Here is a 17295-nt window from a genome sequence, read left to right as displayed (position 1 = left end):
CGCCGATTTTTCCAAACTTATTTAGAAATTCAAATTTAATTTATATTATGCAAATAGGACATCTCGAACATCTTAAGTGCATTTGCAACGATATTTGGTATTGTATATCATGGGAATTTTGTTGTTAAGAGTGAGATGGAAAATATGTGGGCACGGTGTGCCATATGTGCCGAAAGTTCGAAAGTTGAGCATATGATATGAGAAATCGAGGATTGAAATGGCCGGGATGGTGTATTAAACTTGATGGGATTGATTGAGTTGACATTGTTTTCTTTAATTGGATACATTATTACTTGTCTCTGTCTCTGCTATATCGATGTTGAATTATTTGGATTGTCTGATTTACGTGATTTTCGTTCGTTACTATCCGTGTTCTCCCTTTATTGTTTGTACTGTTTGTACTTGGATTTTCTCTCCGCAGTTGATGTTACTTCGTTATCTTTATCTTGATGTTTATTACCAATATCCTGTTAATTGCAATTGATCAGTAGGTATCCTGACTGTTCCTCGTCACTACCCCACCGAGGTTAGTCTTGATACTTACTGGGCACTGCCGTGGTGTGCTCATACTACACTTCTGTATATTTTTTTTGTGTACAGATCCAGGTATTGATTGATAGTAGCTGTGCGGGTCGTCGCAGTGGAGACTCACGGTAACCTGCTGCTGCGTTCGCATATCTCGGAGTCACCTTCATTTGTAATTATTTTCATTTGCTCTTTCATTTCGGGGCAGAGATGTATTATTATGTGTAATTACTCTTAGATGGGCTTGTGACTTGTACCACCGGTTTTGAAAAATTTTGAGTTATCCAGAGTTGAAAAATTAAAAGTTAGAAAGCATCAATGTTGTTTCAGTTTATGTTAGGCTTACCTAGTTTAGAAACTAGGTGTCATCACGACTCCTTCGGAGAGATTTTTGGGTCGTGACGTTTATATACGATTATTTTATGGTTTATACATTATTATTATTATTTTTTTAAGAAAAGATATGACCATGCTTCTTCTGAACTGAGGGTCCATTGAAGATAGTATCTCTATCAGCACAAGATTGTTAGAACATACGCAGCGGAAGCAAGCATACAACCATGCATCAAATACATGTAAACTAGACAATGTTATAATCAGTAGATTAGAAGCACTAACCTCTTGAAATCGTTGCACAAATCCTCCACACAGCAAGAATCCAGGGCTGCAGTCTTCTGCTATATGCCTAGCAAAACCTTGGATGACTTTGCTTTTGAGTGGGCAAAAATACTCAAAAATACTAATTAACTCTAAATAGTAATTTTCCCAAAATAACTAAACACTAAGTTTAAAAGAAAAATTACACAATTCGACATTTAAACCCTAAAATGCGAAGTATGTTATTTTTGTGGTTTCTTTTCATTTTCGTAAAACAAACACTTGCTTAATTAACCCTAATTGTAAAATTAAACCCTAAAATGTAAATGTAACTTATTTTTGTATTTTTTTCATTAATTTGCTCAAAAAACGTGCACACACAAATGCAAAATAACAAAAATATCACGAAAATTCACAAAAATTGCACACAATAAAATCAAACATTTTGTTTTGATTTTTGTGGGAGTAGTTCATGTGGGGCAAAAATTACGTGCTCACATACCCTTGAAAATTGCAACACGTAGCACATAGTATGCATCGGGATGGTCTTTTATTCTTTGGGTACACCTGTCCTAGACGGACTCAACCCTTGTGTTGAGTCCCCAAAGTNGTTGCACAAATCCTCCACACAGCAAGAATCCAGGGCTGCAGTCTTCTGCTATATGCCTAGCAAAACCTTGGATGACTTTGCTTTTGAGTGGGCAAAAATAATACAACGTGAGTTGTTGGGTGAAATTAGTCTTCCTTAAATAGACTGATTTTTGGCCGAAAATACGCTCCAAAAACGTGTAGGATTCTGCTTTCACAAGTAGAATCCTACTCCAGTTCTACCAGATGACTTTTCTCCCAAGTCACTTTTTACCCAAGTCAAGTCCAGGTTTTTACTAGTTATAGCAGGGACCACAGAAATAATAAGAGGCTACCAATTATAGAATTAATTCGAAATTAGCATGAATTAATTCTTACTATAATTAATTGTAATTTATTCCACTAAAACACTGCAATTGAACTCCTCAATATGAATTTCGAAAATTCAATCAATTATTTTAACTCCCCATGTTAAGATCTCAAATACAAGTTAATTAAATTAAATCATTGACAATTTAATTTAATCAACTAAATTAAATCCTTTATAATTTCGCTTAAATTATTTTATGCGACGGATACAAAATCCACCGGCCGAGTTTTCCAATGAAAACTTATAAGCTTACATAAAGGGGTATTATCAAACTCAAAACCGAGTCATGGATTCTATCAACTAATTATTATTCACAAATGGTATTCGTTATTGTCCAATTTAATAGGCATACACTAACTCTGAATAGAGTCGTACCTTTTGATAAATCGAAACAATAAACAAAACACTCATAATAATTATATCAAGATTAGGAGTATAAGCTCATTTAATGAATTAGAGAAAATATTTTATATATATATTCAGTACAAAAACATCTTTTCTCTACTTGGTCCGTTCAATATATATTAAGTATACTAGCACAAGAAGTCAGAGAAAAATCACTCCCATAATCAAGACAAATTATACTATAATCTTGTGCTACGATCATCGAGATATTTTTTCCAATAATATCTTTGACTATGAACATAGTTTATTAATTATGAGAACCGACAATTTAATCTTCTGTGCATAAGCTAAGATTTCATACACTAAATTGTCTACTGCATAATTAAAAGGACACACATGTAACAAATAATCTATTTAAAATAGTACTTTATTGAATTGAATAAATTAAATAAACAATTGTTCCATAAAGAATAAAACAAAATACTATATCTAAACCGCATGGTTAATAATATATCCTAACAAAGATAGAGTTCATTGAAAACAGTACCTCTATCTGCACAAAATGTAGGATAATGATGCATACATACAACCGTCAGAGGCGGCTCAAACATATGTGTGGCCTAAATTCAAAGTTTAATGTGACGCCTAAGAAGTTTCTAAAAAAATTATTAATAATTTTTTATAATCGATTTCCTCCAATAATTCCTTTTCAATTGATAATATAGCCAACAAATTTAATCTATCTTGAGACACTGCTAATCTTAGGTAAGATTTTATCAATTATAATCTTCAAAACTTCTTTTCTTAGGTAAGATTTTATCAATTATAATCTTCAAAACTTCTTTTCTTTGAGACAACTGTTATAGAAAAAACTCTAACTTTTATACGAAAAGTACCAAATATTTTTTTTTAGATACCTATAAATCTATTATTACTAAAAATTGCGGCCCCTAAAATTTGGGAGCCTAAGGCAAAAGCCTTACTTGAATGTACATTAGAGATTTTGGGAGCCTAAGGCAAAAGCCTTACTTGAATGTACATTAGAGCCGGCCCTCACTCGCTCTCAAAACCGCTCTTGCGGGATTACTCTAAGTTTGTTGTTATTGCAATTGAAATCTTCTAAAGCGAATGAGAAACTAATTAACAAAGACAAACACAATATACGACAACTTGCAGGCCTACTAGATATCGACTCAGAATCAAATAGGCCTACTAAATAGAACGACACATACATACATTAATTACCTATAAAAAAAATATTTCACCGAATTAACGTAATTCTCTACAGAATTTCATTGTAAAACACGTGGTTCACATAAACACAATTATTTTAACACTACAAAGAAGATACAGATATGTTACAAATATTCAACACCACGAAGTCTCATATTTAATCTTCTAAGCCAAATAGAATGAAGGATCATGTGGAAAACATCATAACGTTTTGGAGGCAAATTAACTTCAAAATGTCTCCTCACTTGTTTACCTCTTCTCTGTAATCTTATATATTGCCTTGTCGAAATTCCAGCCAAAATATTCTTCAAGTTTGGAATTTCTTCAACGGGGACTTCAACCGAGAACGATTTCCAGTTCAAAGCATCGCTAAAAGGTGGCACGTAATGGTCCTTAATAAGGACCGGAACACAGCCCGTGTAAAGTGCCTCGACCATTCGCGGACTAGCAACTTCGTAACCACTAGGACATAGGCAATACTTACTCTTCCTTAGCATGCCATAGTACGAGACGCCTTTTGGTAGATACCTATGAACTTGGATATCGTCGTCTTTGTTTTCCCAATGATCGAGAAGTATTGGACGTATAGGTCCGTGAAGTCCTCCAGCGAAGAACGCCAAAATTGAGCGACGTGATGGAGATGGACCGCCAATTAGGCCGTCCATTGTACCTCCCGGAAGAAGGATCTCTGGAAAGGATACATCTTTAGAAGGCTTGAATCCTTCCGAGGTATTTGCATTGCATAACGCTCGAATTGAGTTCTTGAATAGCTCCGGAACAGCCTTGGAAATTTCAGGCCCCTACAAGATCGACGCATTTCAAAACAATCATTATTCTAATAACAAACTTTTCTCCAGAAACAACAACGACGACGACATACCCCGTGCAATCCCACAAGTGAGGTTTCGGGAGGGTAGTGAGTACGCAATCTTACCTCTACCTTGTAGAGAGAAGTTATTTTCGATAGACCCTCGGCTCAAAAAAGGAATAATTAAGTTGAAAATTATAACGTAAAACGGTCAATGCAAGAGTAGGATGTGAGGAATTACCCAATCATGGCAAGCAAGTATGAAGTGATCCGCGCCTAGGCTTCGATTCCAATAAGGATATTTCCCAGCAACAAGATTAATGTAATCCCTAAGCGTTTGTTTCATTGGATTCCAATGTTCTCTGGAGTTTCGATCATATATGAAGTGAACAATTGACGTCACACTGATTGGTAGGAAAAATATATGAGCTTTCTCAGGGTCTCTAGTTCGGAATTTGGTCGTCTCCATTTGATAAATAAAGTTCCCCTCCATCGCGTATATGCTTTTGCACGGACCATTGTGAAAAATAGGCTGATCTCCTTCTTCATATACAAATACCTTGAACTGCTTTTCCATTTCCAAATAACTCCTGAAGTTAGAACCAAAATACATTACACAAACAAATCGGACACAAAAAAATAGGTTTCTTGATAAAGAAGTGTGACGACCAAACAAAGTAAATTGACAATGAACGAAAAACAGCGGCATACCTATGAAAAGCATTGGCGTTCCAATACATTGGACCGGATGGAACATAATCGGCATCATCTGTTTGATTTCCAGACATAGCGGCTTCTTTGATCGCAGCTCGAGATTTCCACAATTTGGCTTCTAACCTCTCCAGATTGCTAAACTTTCTCTTGATTCGGGTTTCAATTGGAAGAGCATGAGTTTCATTCAACGAAGGGAACTCATGTGGTTCGTCCAAGGAAATGTTAAAACTTTCATTCTTCTGTATAACCTGCTTAAAAAGATTTGCAACAATTACCATTCAGTAAGGGGAGATTTGTCCCCGATATTCGCTACAAAAATTACGAAATCACTATTACATGCAAACTACTTAATAACTGATAATGACAAGTATTATTTGCTTGAAATTATGAGGCCACTGCAAAATATATACTCCCCCGCCATTTTATATAAAGATATCACTGTTTGGAGAGTCAAAACAGTAATAATTACGTATGTCGACTTATAATACTTCTCATGTAATGTAGTTTTCAAATGTGTAAATTATTTTTAAAATACGAAAAATTTATACCTGAATTGACATAGAAAATCAAGTGCTTTGACGCTCATACTTCAAACCCCTTCACATAAATTCGGACAGAGGGAGTAAGGTTTAGTTCAGAAATCTTTCTTCCGCTTTTACCTTTTTCCCGATCATCGGATATAAAGTATTTCTAATTAAACCACCCAAAACACACCCAAAAAACAGAAGGAAAATAAGAGAAAAAAAAGAAAAGGCAATCACATTTCCCCTGCTTTTTTATTTCTTTTTTTCATATACAAGAAAATAATTACTTATAATGGGGTTTATTCATACCAGTTCAGTTAAATCCTATGAACTATGCAGAAAATAACTATTCAAAGGGGAAACAAATTTACACTGAAAAGTACTCAGTAGTCCGTACCCACTAGAACAGATACAAGACTTGACCCAAAAAAAAAAATAAACTACAGAAAACTAACAGCTCCAAATTTTTTTCACCTTCTAAAAATTACTACTCCTATAATTTAGCAATAAATTAACTACATACATCTATTGTTTGGATGGCTGTTACACATCGTTTTATAATGTATCGTATCGTATCGTATTGTCCATATCGTTTGATGAATACAATGTTTGGATATATCGTATCGTTTGTTGTTGTTTCATGACACCCACACAGCAATATGAAAAATAAACTGGCAATATTATAAAGAAGAATTATGATACGGGATAAATTTATTATATAAAAAGGTAGGATAAATGATAAAATAAAATTATTTAATAATAATGAAGGGTGAGATGAGAGAAAAAGACAAGATAACGACGCAACCACACCAAATTAGTTGTTACATAAAGTGGCGCATTTCATCATTACGTAACGACAGGTTTAACGATACGATACAATAAAATTTAAATGACAATCAAAACAAACATCGCATTTAAAATAACAACATGATAAAATACATAACAACCAACCAAGCAAGTTGTTAGAGGTTCTTGTTCTCAATGTTATCATGTAGAGTGCTTTCGAATTTTTGAAGAATATAAAAGAAGAATTTTTTGGGATCTTTTTCTTTAATTGACCGACATAAAGTTTCAGACTTCATAATATTGTACCCAAGAAACTCTTCAGATTTTAGAGTAAGGAAGCGACCAAAGTTCAAAACGTCATCATCCAAAAGCAAACACAAATGAAAGAAAATCTAATGCATAAAATAAATATTAAAAATATAATTTAACTTATATACATTGGCTATTCTGATTTTACAGTACCATTAGGTCATTTAATGTGTGCTCGAGTCTAAATTTCATGCACAAATGGTGTGTAATATTTTTTGCACCATTCGGATTAAACTTAACACGTCGACAGCTTGAATTTTTCATTAGTAAGTCCTCATATAGTGACCTAAAAGATATAGTAAATAATAACCTAATGGGAGATCCATANTAGGATAAATGATAAAATAAAATTATTTAATAATAATGAAGGGTGAGATGAGAGAAAAAGACAAGATAACGATGCAACCACACCAAATCGGTCGTTACATAAAGTGGCCCATTTCGTCATTATGTAACGACGGACTTAATGATACGATACAATAAAATTTAAATAACAACCAAAACAAACATCGTATTTAAAGTAACAAGACGATACAATACAATATGTAATAACCATCACGAACCTTTAATTTTAGAGTTTAACTTCTATATACTAACACTGTAAATTCTTTTTACAATATCAGGTCACTTCAAATGTAGTACTAACAGGTAATTTCCCTTAACAAACTGAATTAGTAAATAGCAGATCCACTAAATTGTATTGATAGTGTAATTTTTACATTGTATAAGTTAAATCCTTATTTTTAATCCAAGAAACTCTGATTTTAGGCTCTACTTTTTAAAAATAAAAACATCACTGACAATCAGAAAAGAAAAAAAATACATGCACATAAAAATGCCCACAAATTTCCTTTAAACATTAAAAATAAAATAAAAAAGAACATAGAGAAAAAAAATTGAATTAGTAAATAGCAGATCCACTAAATTGTATTGATAGTGTAATTTTTACATTGTTAGTGAATATAAGTTAAATCGTAGATAGAGAAAAAAAAACTGAATTAGTAAATATCAGACATTAAATTGTTTTGATTGTAATTTTTACATTATTAGTTAATATAAGTTAAATTCTTTATTTTAATCAAGGAACTCTGATTTTAGGCCCTACTTTTTAAAAATAAAATCATCCCAACACACAGAAAAGAAAAAAGTACATGCATATAAAAATGCACACAAAATTCCTTTAAAATATTAAAAAAAAAGAAAAAAAAAGAAAAAGAAATAAGACTTACTGGTTGCTGAATTTCTTTAAGTTCTTGAGCTTCTTTCTCAACTTCTTGATCAGCTTCAGCAGTAAGTGGAGAAAAACTATTACTATTGTTAAAGCTGTAGTCTTCCAACAGAGCTTCTTCTCGGTTAGCGCCGCCGTTGCCAGCAACCGCCACCGCCACCACTTTCGGCTGAAAATCCGGTTGCTCATCGCCGGAACTTTTTTTAAGTACTGTTTAAGAAGCAAAAATTAGTAAAATAACCATTAAAGTACTATTACTAAAATAATTACTATTATTAGTAATCCAAGTCCAAAGAATAATAACCTGAAGAAAAAAGCCAACTTGAAGAAGAAGAAAACAAAGAAGTTGATATTTTTGAATTATTCCCAAAAGCGAAAAAAATAGAAACCAAAATAAATGGCACCATAATCCACAAAACCCTTGTTGATGTTGTTGAATAACACATCTTTTTTCTAGAACTTTCCATGATTTTACATGAACAACAACAATAACAAAAAAAAAAGAAGCTTACTAATAATAATTACATTAAACTTCTATATATATGGAAATTATTATTATGTGTTTGGAATTTGGAAATATTCTTTTCCTATTATATGTATGTATTTATTTTCTTGGGAAAGTGAAGGAAAGAGATGAGGTTTTGGAATAATGAAGGAGAAGAGTAACAATTGGTGAGAAAAGGTTGCAATAGACTGCCAAGCGTCTCTTAGTCTAGGCCTTTATTTTCGAGGAGTTCATGCAAAAATACATCATTTTTCTTTTCTTTTTTATTTTCACCTTTTGTCTTTTTCCTATTTATTTCCCAGAAAATAATGCATACAAATATGCTTTTTTGTTTTGGATTTTAGTTATAGTATAGTATATTACTCCACATGCAATGATATTGTAAGGATCTTTTTATACAATTTTTGTATATATGTTTGTTACATTGTACTTATTAGATTATGAATTAATATTTGAGATTTATCAATAATTATAATAAATAATCTAATTGTATAAATAAATTTTATATTAATTATTAATGCATAAAATTTGTACTTATTTATTTAATTTTTTAAAATAAATTCAAATTCATTAACGGTCGTGTGTGTACAAATTCATTTTACTCTCGTCAATACTTTTATATTATAAACTTATAACGATTTTGTTCATGTCAATTAGCATGAATATTGGTTAACCTATTAGGTGTATGTTGTTTTTCATCATCATAAGTATTTAAAAAATTCTTTATCAAAACTTAACAAATGATACTCCCTCTGGTCCATTTTAATTATTTTTTGGTATTTTTTTTTTTGCGGTTCATAATATTTAATATTTTCATATATCAAGAAGAAATTAACTTTTTTTTCTAGGTTGCTCTTGAAGTAAAAGAGGCTAAGAGTATTTGTTATATTTTCAATAAACAAATTAAGGTTAATATGATCAATTTTATTATTAATTAATACTAAAATATGAATTCCTTAATGTGTGAAAACAACAAAAAAGTCAATTAAAATAGACCAAAGGGAGTAGCAAAATTTCTCAAATTCAGAGCACACTTGGTTTGATATATTTGAGGTGGATGAACGGATATGTTATTTAATGAGTAGAATTTTAAACTTTTGAAAATGGTATTAATTAAATTTATGGGAGTTTTAAATAGGGTCGTTTTGGAACCTGAAATGTGTAATTAGATTTCCATAACTGAAATTTGTTGTCATTATTATGTTATGGCAAGGAATTTATTTAGTATAGGCAATTCACATGGTATATTGGAGCTTAATTAGGAAGGTAGTTTTCAAGATTCTCATCGAACTATTTGTCAAAAGGTAAGAGAAATTCAACTACTAAAATATAGGACATGCATCATGGCTTTTGAGTTTTTGACTTTTTTATTTTCCTTTTCTGCACAAGGTTGGGCCATTTTATGTCCTCTATCGATGATTCTACCTTACATTTTACTCTCTCCGGTCTAAAATAAGTAATTTTTTGGCTTTTTTCTTGTGGTCCAAAATAAGTGATTTTTTCAAATTTCAAGAATGAATTGATTATTTTTTTCCTACATTGTCCTTGGAGTAAATAGTGTTGGAATATGTATTAGGAGTGTTTATGTGAGATAGTAAAGGTTAATATGGTCAATTCTATCGCTAATTAATGCTAAAAGGTGGATTTCTTAATCTGTGTGAAAACATCCAAAAAATCACTTATTTTGGACTGAAGGGAGTAATATTTTTCAAAATTTGGTATGTTTTTCTAAGAGAAACTACTTTAAGTTCAACTATACTCATATATAGAACATAATGCATTTAATTAAATTAGAAAAGAGAAGATGTATTTGCTTGCATGGCGGGCCGTAACAGCTCAGCACATTAGTGATATTGTCCATTTTGGGCCTAGATTCGTATGACCTTAAAATGCGTCACTAGAGTCTAAGGCTTGTCAACTTATATAGTCAACATCTCTCCCGTATTTTCTCGATGTAGGATTCGCCTAGAGTGTCACATACGTACCCCCTTAGGAATTTTGTGTTCTCGCTGGGATTTGCACCACCAACATTAAGATTGCACGCGGAGTGATTCTGATACCAACTTTGTCATGATCCAATTTAGGATCATGACCGGCGCTTGGGAGCAAGGGTTCCAAGTAAACCTCATCGGTATTTTACAGAAAATTGAACAAAGTTTCCCCTATTTTAGGACAAACCAAACTTTATCATGTCTCATAAATAAACACAACCAATCAATATTCAGCAGAAACAGTCATAATCTTCATCAATTAACCAAAACGAGCCTCCACCAATATTATCAACCTTTTCCAATACAATAATACTAAATCCATCTCCAAAATAAGGAAAGAAAGGATACTCATGACACCAATAAAAATAATTATGGAGCGACTTTAAGAGTTTGAAAGGAAGGAACATGACAAATAGATATTCTATTCGCCCACGCGAATAAGTGTGGGGTTAACTATGAATTGTCAATGCGTGCGCTCTTATTAGGGAGGTCATCGTTTGCATCACCTGTTGTCTCTGGGGAAAATATAACGGGGAGTGAGCAGGGGCGGATTTAGGGGGACGCAAGGGTGTTCACCCGAACACCCTTCGCCGAAAAATTATACTGTATATATAAGGCAAATTCTATTTTTTTACCTCTATATATTAAGTTTTGAACACCCTTAACACAATCCAAAAGTGTAGTTTAGTAGTCAACGGGGTTCAAAATTTACATAAGGTCAGGGGTTCAATTCCCACTAGCTACAAAAAAAAAATTTTGAACCCCCTTCGTGAAAATCCTGGTTCCGCCACTGGGAGCGAGTCGCTAGCTCAGTGTGTAGTAATACTTAACCACAACTATTTTTAATTGGGGACAAGTCAGAGAACATGCAATGTATTAACCAGAAAATATTAGTAAAAGGCCTTTTCAAAATAATAAACAGAAATCGGTCTCATCATGTGTTTAATATAAATAGAGATCAATTAACTATTCAGTAATAAACACTATGTCATATCAAATATTCATGTTTGGGAGGTTTCAATAAACGGATCATGTATTCGGTATAAGTGTGAACCTCTTCGCAATAAGTCAAATATAACGGTAGTCCTTACTCGAGGAAAATCAGTAATGGTATGTTAATTCTACCTTCCCGCTAGTGAGGGTTGTAACGGTAATCGATAATTACAAGGTGCATCAGGTCTAACGAACCCGTCGTTAGCTATGGGGTCCTTCAAGTCTCCTCCCATTTATACTTGTCTTAGTAATCGATAAATACTCGTAGGAAAATATTTTAAGACATATAGGGTACTTCAGTTTTTATCAAATCATATAATCTCATTTCGATAACAGTAAATCTTATCTCAAGTAACGGTAAAACATATTTAGTAACAATGAGAACATTCAAAATAACTGTAATCGTCTCAAATAAATATAACAGTATCATATCAAGTAAAGGATTTGTCCTACATGTAAATTCAAAATAATCGGTAAATTCCATATACAAATCATGGAAGTTGTTGAAACACAAATTGGGTAGGATTACTACTGATCACCTCTTGATGTCAACTAACCAAATCTTAACTTCCATTCAGATCCGGATTGCTTAGCTCGCTTACGAATCTATAAATCAATTTAAAGCTTAATGTTACCATCCACTAGTTCTGTAATTTATAATTAAGGTGATAACGGATCATTATGACGATTGTATATTTATATAAATTCTGGCACCTCTTAGAATAAGGATTCCTATCCTTTTTCCTCAATTTTTTGCCATTTTAATTTTTTTATTTTCTTTCTAAATAAATCAATTGAAAAATGCTTTGATCGTTTCAAAAAAAAAACTTTTTCCGTGTTGATCAAACATAGGGTTAGGCATATATCGAGTAAAACCGATAATCCGAACCGTTAATTGTTTATTCGGTTATCGGTATCGGGTTATTGAATTAACGCTTCGGTAACTGTTTAGAATTTTTTTACTATTGAGTTATCGGTTCGGGCCTCGGTTTGCCAGATTTGTTAATGGGTTAACCGATAACCCAATAAGAATTAATAAAATTACGACTTTATCCTTAAGTATATACAAATGCTAGGGTTTCAGTTCATTCTCTCCTATTCTTTCTCAACCCCACTCTTCAGTTGCTTCATCTTCATTCTTCGTAGACCTTACTAGTTACTCCTAGTGTAAGTCTTTAATATACTATATATATGTGAATTCTTCTCTTTTATAACTGATTAACCGATACCCGATAACCGATATCTCGTCGGTTCGGTTATCGGTTTATCAAATTTGTAAACCGATAACCGATATGCTAAACCGATAATATTCATAACCGAACCGAACCGACCGATGCCAACCCCTAATCAAACATCTTAAAAAGTAGTACTATTTTTCATTAAAAAAATCATTTTTAGCCTTCTACAAGCTTGGCCAAACAAGCTAAATTCTATAAATACTCATTGTCTTGAGTCTATAATTGGTCAAACTACAAAGGAATGGGTTTGAGAAGTAGATTATGATAGAAAAATACTTTTGATATCTCAAAAAGAAATATTCTAAAATTATGTCTAGATTCATTTTCTTACTATTATATTAATGAATCATTATAGTAATTATTTTAAAAATATTTGTAACAGAAAATTAGTTTAATTTTGAATTCAATTTGGGACAAAATAAATTAGACAATTAAATACTCATTAGTATGGATTTGTACGTTATCATACGTTACTATCATTTGTCAACGTATTGCTTTTTATGGATTGCTTTGTTAACATATATTGAAAACTGACAATTAAATGATAGCTATTAGTATCATTTGTTAACGTATTGGTCTTTATGGATTAATTTTGTAACAGAAAGCTTTAATGGCTTGTTTTGATTGTTAACGTATTGTTCCTTCATATTGTAAAGTTTTTGGAGTATATATATACTTGTAGTTTTTTATCTTTGAAAAAGTAGAGTGAACATAACAAAGCTAAAAAATTTCTTCCCTTTTCTTTGTGCTGGGTTTTCTTTTCGTTAATATTTGTTGTTTCTGCTCCTAGTTATACTAGAAGAGCTTGTTGAATCCTGGGGGATACGCCTAATATTATTCATCTCTGTGTGGGCGAAATATCCTTAAGGACAGTGTCCTTGACACGCCTCAAGCTAAACCTTTTATTCTCCATAATCATCCAAATTTTTCCAACAATCTTAAGGATATTTTGCGTTGTTATTATGGAGAATAACGCTGCTAATGTTGCTGTTGATGCTACTACACCTACTGCTCCAGCTGTTTCTGTTGTTGTTCCATCACCAATTACCTATGCCAAGCCTTTTCCTGATGTTTCGAAAATTGAGGTTTTTGGTGGAGATAATTTTAAGCATTGGCAGGAATGGGTGCATTCTATTTTGGATATGCATGGAGTTGCTTTTGCTCTTACTGATACAAAGCCAAGTGAAGCAACTTCCATTCAGATGGATCAATGGGTTCATGCTAATAAGGTATGTAGACATACTATAATTTCTACTCTTTCTAACGAATTATTCGATGTCTATGTTTCCTATAAGGAGGCAAAAGAAATCTGGGAGTCAATGATAACAAAGTACACTGCTGAAGATGCCACTAAACAAAAGTTTGCAATTGGAAACTACTACAAGTGGGAGATGACGGAGGACAAGGACATAACTGCACAAATCAACGAATATCACAAGTTGATTGAAGATCTCAAATCTGAAAATATTTCTCCGCCCGAACAGTTTGTTGCCGGTATGCTTATAGAAAAACTTTCCAAATCTTGGAATGACTACAAACAACAATTGAAACACAAACACAAGCAATTGTCGCTGAAGGACTTGGTCAAGCATATTATAATTGAAAATACAAATCACAAGCAAGTTGTTGCTGACAAAGGAAAGGAGATTGCTACAAGAGCCAACCTGGTGGAGAACAATAAGCGGCAGAACAAATCAAATAACAGGTATGATAAAGGATATGGTTATAAGCCCAAAACCAACAATCAAACCTTCAAGAAAAAAGGTAACTGCTTTGTGTGTGGCAAACCTGGCCATCATGCTGCTCAATGCCGGAAGAGGGTTGGGAATGACAATCCCGCCAAGGCTAAAGTAAATTTAACTGAAGCCAAAGCGGATGACATAATTGTTGCAGTTGTTTCCCAAGTGAACCTTGTGGCCAATGTGAAAGACTGGGTGTTAGATTCTGGTGCCACTAGGTATATATGTGCTAACAAAAAAGACTTTGTGTCTTACACCCAAGTTGAGGAAGCAGAAGAAGTTGTATATCTTGGTGACTCAAGAACTACTCAAGTTCTTGGAAAAGGCAAAGTTCTTCTCAAACTCACATCTGGCAAAATTTTGGCATTGAATGACGTGTTACATGTTCCTAGTATCCGAGCCAATTTGGTCTCTGTGGGATTATTAGGAAAAGTGGGGGTGAAGGTTGCTTTTGAATCTGATAAGGTCGTGTTGACCAAGAATAATAATTTTGTTGGCAAGGGTTATTATAATCATGGCTTGTTTGTACTCAATGTTATCAATGAAAATGCTAGTACTTCTGCTTACTTGATTGATTCTTTTAATTTATGGCATGCTAGGTTAGGACATGTTAGTTTATCTTATATTAAAAAAATGCATTCTGAAGGTCTTATTTCAAATATTAATTTTTTGAATATTGATAAGTGTGAAGTTTGTGCAGAAGCTAAACAAACTAAGAATTCATGTGCTTCAGTATTTAGAGAATCTGAATTATTAAGTTTAATTCATACTGATTTAGGAGACTTGAATCAAACTATGACTAAAGGAGGGAAAAAAATATTATGTGACTTTTATAGATGATTTTTCTAGATATACAAAAGTTTATTTGTTGAGAAATAAAGATGAAGCTTTTGATAAGTTTTTAATTTATAAATCTGAAGTAGAAAATCAATTGGATAAGAAAATCAAAAGAGTTAGATCTGATAGAGGTGGTGAATTTATTTTGTTGAATGATTATTGTGAGAAAGAATGCATAATTCACGAGATAACTCCGCCAAATTCTCCACAATCAAATGGTGTAGCGGAAAGAAAAAATAGGACTTTAAAGGAAATGATGAATAGCATGCTTGTTAGTTCTGGTGCTCCGGATAATCTTTGGGGTGAAGCCATTTTATCTGCTTGTCATTTACAAAATAGAATTCCTTATAAGAAAAAGGGTAAAACTCCTTATGAGTTATGGAAAGGGTATCCACCTAATTTGAAATATTTGAAAGTGTGGGGGTGCCTTGCTAAAGTTATGTTACCCGATCCTAAGAAAAGAAAAATAGGATCTAAAACATCTAATTGTATGTTTATTGGGTATGCTGAAAACAGTGCAGCATACAGATTTTTAGTAGTTAAAAAGTGATGCACTTGAAAACGACACTATTGTTGAAACAAAAAATGCTGAATTTTTTGAAAATATTTTTCCTTTAAAATTTGAGAAAATTTCTGATGCTCATATTATTCCAAGTGATAATATTTCACATGTTCCAATTATTCAAAATGATTTTGAAAGTGAGGATTTAAGAAGAAGCCAAAAGACCAAGGAAAGAAAAATCTTTTGGTAATGATTTTTATACTTACCTTGTGGATAATGATCCTTTAACATATTCTGAAGCTATTTCTTCGTCTGATGCCTCATTTTGGAAAGAAGCTATTGATGTAGAATTAAATTCAATTTTACAAAATAAAACTTGGATTTTAGTTGATTTACCTCCGGGAGCTAAACCCATTGGTTGTAGATGGATTTTTAAGAAGAAACTCAATCTGGATGGTTCCATTGATAAATACAAAGCTAGACTTGTTGCAAAAGGTTTTACCCAAAAGCAAAATATTGATTATTTTGACACTTATGCTCCTGTAACTAGAATTTCCTCGATTCGTGTTTTACTTGCCTTGGCTTCTATTTATAAACTTTTTATTCACCAAATGGATGTTAAAACTGCTTTTTTAAAATGGTGATTTGGAAGAGGAAATTTACATGGAGCAACCCGAGGGTTGTATAGTGTCTGGCCAAGAAAATAAAGTATGTAAATTGCTAAAATCTTTGTATGGTCTAAAGCAAGCGCCTAAGCAGTGGCATGAAAAATTTGATCAAGTATTGATTAATGATGGTTTTTCATCAATTGAAGTAGATAAATGTGTTTATACAAAATGTGTGGATGGTACATGTGTTATTATTTGTCTTTATGTGGATGACATGCTTATTTTTAGTTCTAGCCTTGATTTGGTACATAAAACCAAATTTTTCTTGTCTTCTAATTTTGAGATGAAAGACATGGGAGAAGCTAGTGTTATTTTAGGCATGAAAATTATAAGAGATGGCAATAGTTTGATGTTGACTCAAGAACATTATGTTGAAAGAATTCTTAAAAAATTTGATAATTTTGATGTGGTACCTGTAAGCACTCCTTATGATGCTAGTAGTCAATTAAAAAAGAATAAGGGAGATGCTGTAGATCAAAATAAATATGCTCAAGTTATTGGTAGTCTAATGCATTTGATGAATTTTACTAGACCTGATATTGCATATGCTGTGTGTAGATTGAGTAGATATACTCAAAACCCAAGTCATGATCATTGGAATGCATTAGTAAGAGTAATGAAATATTTGAGAGGTACCATGAACTATGGTATTAAATATAGTGGATTTCCCACTGTACTAGAAGGATACAGTGATGCTAACTGGATCTCTGATTCAGATGAGACAAAATCCACTAGTGGTTATGTGTTCACCCTCGGTGGGGGTGCTGTGGCATGGAAATCAGCTAAACAAACTAT

At 32.6% G+C, this 17295-nt stretch overlaps 1 protein-coding gene across 1 annotated transcript; it reads right to left on the bottom strand.

Moving 5' to 3' along the window:
• On the bottom strand, positions 3663 to 8707 carry LOC109229699 (probable glycosyltransferase At5g03795). Its single transcript, XM_019395229.1, has 5 exons — positions 8332 to 8707; positions 8029 to 8237; positions 5178 to 5428; positions 4708 to 5056; positions 3663 to 4458 (listed from the first exon to the last, which is right to left on the bottom strand). The coding sequence occupies exons 1-5, from the start codon at positions 8492 to 8494 to the stop codon at positions 3784 to 3786; spliced, it is 1647 nt and encodes a 548-aa protein (XP_019250774.1). The 5' UTR covers positions 8495 to 8707; the 3' UTR covers positions 3663 to 3783.

This window comes from Nicotiana attenuata, chromosome 7, assembly GCF_001879085.1.
Source record: "Nicotiana attenuata strain UT chromosome 7, NIATTr2, whole genome shotgun sequence".
In the NCBI taxonomy this organism is placed as follows: Eukaryota; Viridiplantae; Streptophyta; class Magnoliopsida; order Solanales; family Solanaceae; genus Nicotiana; species Nicotiana attenuata.
This window is presented reverse-complemented; position numbering and strand designations above follow the sequence as displayed.